Source organism: Hyperolius riggenbachi, chromosome 6 (genome assembly GCF_040937935.1).
Source record: "Hyperolius riggenbachi isolate aHypRig1 chromosome 6, aHypRig1.pri, whole genome shotgun sequence".
Lineage (NCBI taxonomy): Eukaryota > Metazoa > Chordata > Amphibia > Anura > Hyperoliidae > Hyperolius > Hyperolius riggenbachi.
Window position 1 is genome coordinate 22753460 of NC_090651.1, and position 6000 is coordinate 22759459.

Consider the following 6000-nt stretch of genomic DNA (forward strand, 5'->3'; position numbering starts at 1 on the left):
CTCCCCCTCCGGGGTAACACTGTGGTCCCTAGGCAGTGAGAGAGCCTGGGGCCCCGCAGTCCCCCCGGTTTTATGGGGGCATTGGGAAGCCCCCCCCCCCGTGGAGCTCCTGGATAGTGCTATTTAGCATGAACTAATTCCCACAGGGCAACCGCTTCGCGGTTTTGGTTTTTGACCCTGCAAAGTTTGGCATGCGAAAGCAAATGCATTTTTGCATGAGCAATGCCTCATGATAAGCCAATTTAGCCAGATTTGCACAGCCAGACTTGTAAGGGTTAAGCTTGGTGTTGAGCACGCATAAATTTTCTTGTAGTAAGGAAGTAGTATAATGTGTTTTGGGGTGTATTTTTACACATACCCATGCTGGGTGGGAGAAATTTCTATGTAAATGGACAATTGTGTGTAAAAAAAATCAAACAATTGTCATTTACAGAGAGATTTCTCCCACCCAGCATGGGTATGTGTAAAAATACACCCCAAAACACATTATACTACTTCTCCTGAGTACGGCGGTACCACATGTGTGACACTTTTTTACACCCTAAGTGCGCTAAGGGGCCCAAAGTCCAATGAGTACCTTTAGGATTTCACAGGTCATTTTGCGACATTTGGTTTCAAGACTAATCCTCACGGTTTAGGGCCCCTAAAATGCCAGGGCAGTATAGGAACCCCACAAATGACCCCATTCTAGAAAGAAAAAAACCCAAAGGTATTCCGTTAGGCGTATGGTGAGTTCATAGAAGATTTTATTTTTTGTCACAAGTTAGCGGAAAATGACACTTTGTGGAAAAAAAACAATTAAAATCAATTTCCGCTAACTTGTGACAAAAAAATAAAAACTTCTATGAACTCACCATACTCCTAACGGAATACCTTGGGGTGTCTTCTTTCTAAAATGGGGTCATTAGTGGGGTTCCTATACTGCCCTGGCATTTTAGGGGCCCTAAACCGTGAGGAGTAGTCTTGAAACAAAAATGACCTGTGAAATCCTAAAGGTACTCATTGGACTTTGGGCCCTTTAGCGCAGTTAGGGTGCAAAAAAGTGCCACACATGTGGTATCGCCGTACTCAGGAGAAGTAGTATAATGTGTTTTGGGGTGTATTTTTACACATACCCATGCTGGGTGGGAGAAAGATCTCTGTAAATGGACAGTTGTGTGTAAAAAAAAAAATCAAACAATTGTCATTTACAGAGATATTTCTCCCACCCAGCATGGGTATGTGTAAAAATACACCCCAAAACACATTATACTACTTCTCCTGAGTACGGCAATACCACATGTGTGGCACATTTTTTTTTAGCCTAACTGCGCTAAAGGGCCCAAAGTCCAATGAGCACCTTTAGGCTTTACAGGGGTGTTTACAAATTAGCACCCCCCAAAATGCCAGAACAGTAAACACACCCTACAAATGACCCCATTTTGGAAAGTAGACACTTCAAGGTATTCAGAGAGGGGCATGGTGAGTCCGTGGCAGATTTCATTATTTATTTTTTTGTCACAAGTTAGCAGAAATTGAAACTTTTTTTTTTTCTTGTCACAAACTGTCATTTTCCGCTAACTTGTGACAAAAAATAATATATTCTATGAACTCACTATGCCTTTAAGTGAATACTTTGGGATGTCTTCTTTCCAAAATGGGATCATTTGGGGGGTATTTATACTATCCTGGAATTCTAGCCCCTCATGAAACATGACAGGTGGTCAGAAAAGTCATAGATGCTACAAAATGGAAAAAAAATTCACTTTTTGCACCATAGTTTGTAAACGCTATAACTTTTACCCAAACCAATCAATATAGGCTGAATGGATTTTTTTAAATTAAAAACATGTTTGTCCACATTTTTCGTGCTGCATGTATACAGAAATTTTACTTTATTTGAAAAATGTCAGCACAGAAAGTTAAAAAAATAATTTTTTTGACAAAATTCATGTCTTTTTTGACGAATATAATAAAAAGTAAAATTCGCAGCAGCAATCAAATAGCACCAAAAGAAATCTTTATTAGTGACAAGAAAAGGAGCCAAAATTCATTTAGGTGGTAGGTTGTATGAGCGAGCAATAAACCGTGAAAGCTGCAGTGGTCTGAATGGAAAAAAAGGGTCTGGTCCTTAAGGGGGGTAAAGCCCGCGGTCCTCAAGTGGTTAATTAGTGGGCAGAGAGCTAGGCACATAGGAGGGTGGGAGGCACTGAGGAGGAAGCATTGAGAAACCAGGCCAAAAAGGAAGCACTCAGTGCATGGGCAGAGGGGTAGGCACATGAGAGACCAGACTGTGGGGGAGGCCGTACCAAAGGGAAGGAACTTGGTAGATGGGCAGAGAGGGAGGTACTCATTAGATGGGCAGGAGTGTAACCACATGGGAGTGAGACAGGCAAAAACGGCGCAGGAAATTTGGGCACACCATGTGCTGCCACAGGCCATAGCAGTGCTCGGACAGTAATTTGGGCCCTGTCATAAAACGGAATCCAAATTACTATAAAACTAATTCGGCTGCCAATGATAGATAGCCGAATTACGGCCTGGAAGAGGAATAGTAATTAACGCTGCTGGGACTTTTGCAGGAGCAGGGTGAGCCGTTTTTCAGCTTTGCCCTGGGACCACATTTCCCAGTGCCTTAATTACATGTATACCATGGGGGTCAGGTAGAGAGGAAGGCATTTAGGAGACCAGACTGTGGAGAGGCACTTTAGAAACTGGATCAATAGGGAAGCACTAAGTAGTTGGGCAGAGAGGGAGGCATTTGAGAGAGCTGACCAAATGGGGGCAGGGTTCCTCGGCAGGATGCACGGCACTTTGGAGATGGGGAAAAGCTGAGGCAATCACAGCATTTCTTTACAATGAGGGGGTGGGATAGTCTCCTATTCTGCTCAGTGGTCAAACACGTCACATAATGAGTCGTGTAGTGACGAAACATATTGGGAGGAGTCTGATGTAGTCCTAGGCATTTTGCAGGAACGCAGGCTAAGCGGAGACTGGGAGATCTCCTGGAAGACTGAAAGGAGGAGAGCCTGTTGTAAAACTAAAAGTAAAGTTTGTTTTTAGATTAAATTTTAATTTTCATTCCACATACTGTGAACCTCAACCTGTGCTCCTGAGGAGGGTATATCAGGATCTGAGGGGGAGGGGAGCATACAACACCTCAAAGGTGCAATAGATCACTGTAATATTTGGTCCAGCATAGACGGTGAGTAGATTCCTGACCGGGTGTGGTGGTGGTGAATCATGTGTTTTGGAGCAGCGCTGTCTTAGAATCTGATACATAGGTCACATGATGTTCCCAGCATTCATTGATCCAGTTCAACCAGGGGCGTGACTACAGAGGAGCAGCACCTGCGACCGCACGGGTGCCCAGAGCTTTAAGGAGGCCCAAACTTCTACTCTACTCCCTCTGATAAAGGGGCCCATCCTCCAGAAAAGGTGTTTTTGTGGCTTAACATGTTGTGTGTGAAGATGAAGATGGCCACACTTGTTTTTATGACCCTTGCTAGATGGGTCACCAGGGGAGGCAAGGAAAGGTGTGATTATTGGGGGCCCCTTCAAAGTTTTGCTGAGGGGGGTGCGTGATTTATAGTTACGCCCCTGAGTTCTACCAAAGGCCTTTGATAGAACTGAGGGGCGTAACTATAAATCATGCGAAAGGAAACATGACAGCAATGTTTTTACTGTAAAGAGATTTAGGACTTTAGTAAATGGGGGTGTTTCTTTTTGTGATGTGCAGTAACGGAGGATGAAGTATACAACAGTCTTTTATTGCCGCTTTATGTGTAGGCCTGAACGCATCGCTAGGACAGGAAACACATGACGGAGTAACCTGGAACGCGTTCTACCGTAACTCGTCCTCACTACACACAGCAAAAAACGTTTTTTTAATCATTGTCCCTGCTGGAGAGATTTATCCAACATCCTATCAAGAAAAAAAATAATCTGGTAATAAAGCAATAAAACCCAAAAATTGGTGGTTCTAAAACCCGTTCCACTCAATTCTAAAACAAAAAAAAATTAACTAATGGCTGGAGACTGAATTAGAATACAAGGTACACCCGGGGGTGTCCTTAAAGAGACTCTGTAACAAAATTTTCAGCCTTATTTCTTCTATCCTATAAGTTCATATACATGTTCTAATGTGGTCTGTCTTACTGCAGCCTTTCCTAGTTGCATAGTGGCTGTATTATCTCTGTTATATAATCTAATCTTCTTTCCCCTGATGGCTTTGTCAGGCTCAGGGGCTGGAATGTACTGCTCTGCTTGTGATGGGGAGAAGCTATACACACCCTCTCCACACCCCCTGCAGGCTCTGTGTGAGTCACAGACTGAGCTCCTCTCAGCCTATCAGTTGGTATGTCTTTTGTTTGTAAATACTTCCTAAAACTGGCAATTACAAGCCAGGATTGCAGCAGAGAGTGGCAGAAACGGCACAGAGGGGCCCAGGAGAACATAATGAATAGAATGGTATGCTTTTTATTGTAAGAATTTTAGAGTACAGATTCTCTTTAAAGGGAACCTGAGGTGAGAGGGATATGGAGGCTGCCATATTTATTTCCTTTTAAACAATGCCAGTTGCCTGATCCCGTGTCTCTAATACATTTAGTTCATAGGCCATGAACAAGCATGCAGCAGATCAGATACTCTGAATCAGCTGACTCTGGTTTTACTGGATTAGCCATATGCTTGTTCCAGGGTTTGACTCAGACACTACTTATGCCAGAAGCTCAACAGAGCTACCAGGCTAATGGCATTGTTTACAAGGAAGTAAATATGGCAGCCTCCATATCCCTCTCCTCTTGGGTTCCCTTTAAATATCAGGATTGGTTGTGCGTGCTGAAGTAGGGTTTCTGTGTGCTGTCAGAGTTCTGAGGGGAGGAGCCTGTTTCCATGGGAGATTTCCTCTTCTCCAGGGTAGACTGTGATGTCTGTGAACCAGCAGATTCCCGGGAGGCCCTCTTGAAGGTTGGTTGTAGTGTGACAGGGATAGAGGTGGTAGTTTGCACTGAACGGTGAGTAACCTTCTTGGGATCCTCTATGGATTTTTTCAGCGAGAGGTAAGCTCTGTCTAAGTCCTCTTTCTCTTTGCAGCTCTCCTGCAGAAGTTGGGTTAGGTGGCTGTTTTCGTTGGACAGGTCTTGCGTCTTTTTTAACGTGTCATCAAGTTGAGTCTGCAGCGTGGACTTCTGTTTCCGAACCTGAGCAAGAACAGGCACCATTTCCCTTAGCTGAACAGACAGAAGCTGGTTGTCCTCCTTCAGCTGAGAACATTGCTCCTCCATGTCCTGCAGCTCCTTGATGATGTCCTTTGTCACCTTGCCTTTAAATTTGGGGTTGCCCTCTAGACCCACCTCCAGCCGCAGTTTTTTGGCAGTCTTCTGCAGAGTTTTGTTCTCGGTGGTAAGCTCCTTCACCTTGGCTTTCAGTTCTTGGATCTGGTTACGAGAAGAGACTTCAAGACGCTTCAGCTTGTCCCTGGCTGACTCTTCTCTGCGGAGGGCATCGTCTCTTTCCTTCTGACACTTGATGACGTAACGGCTTACTTCATAGGAAGACATGTAGACCCTCTCCAGAGGCCACCTTTGATGGTGGTCTGGAAGACTGGGGAGGCTTACATCAGAGGATGATCTGTAAGACAAACCACACAGAGAGTTACCACCAGTAGTATGTAGTATTCTCACACCCACAGACTTATGCTCGGTTCCCACTTGCGCTGGATCACGAGTGGACACTGTAGTGTCTGCTCCGATGGTCCGCTGTGGTCTGGCTGGAGGCTGTGGCAGATGTGTTTACCTCCATAGGCTATATAGGGAAATCATCTGCTCTTAAAGGATTATCGCTGACTGCACAGAAGTGTGGTCCGCTCACTGCAGGGGATCCAATCCGACAAGGGTGAGCGGCTCCTATACAGTATATACAATAGAAGCCATTCAATGTCGGGTTTTGCAATGAGCAGAGAACACACAAAAAAACAGTTCTCAGCTCAAGTGTGAATAGAGCCTTAAATGGAACCAGAGA

The 6000-nt window shown here is 44.5% G+C and overlaps 1 protein-coding gene across 1 annotated transcript; it reads right to left on the reverse strand.

Moving 5' to 3' along the window:
* Positions 1–4588: 4588 nt before the first annotated feature.
* LOC137522371 (uncharacterized) lies at positions 4589–5607 on the reverse strand. The gene has a single exon (XM_068242415.1). It carries the CDS (start codon positions 5538–5540, stop codon positions 4800–4802), a length of 741 nt encoding a protein of 246 aa, XP_068098516.1. The 5' UTR covers positions 5541–5607; the 3' UTR covers positions 4589–4799.
* Between the last annotated feature and the right edge of the window lie 393 nt (positions 5608–6000).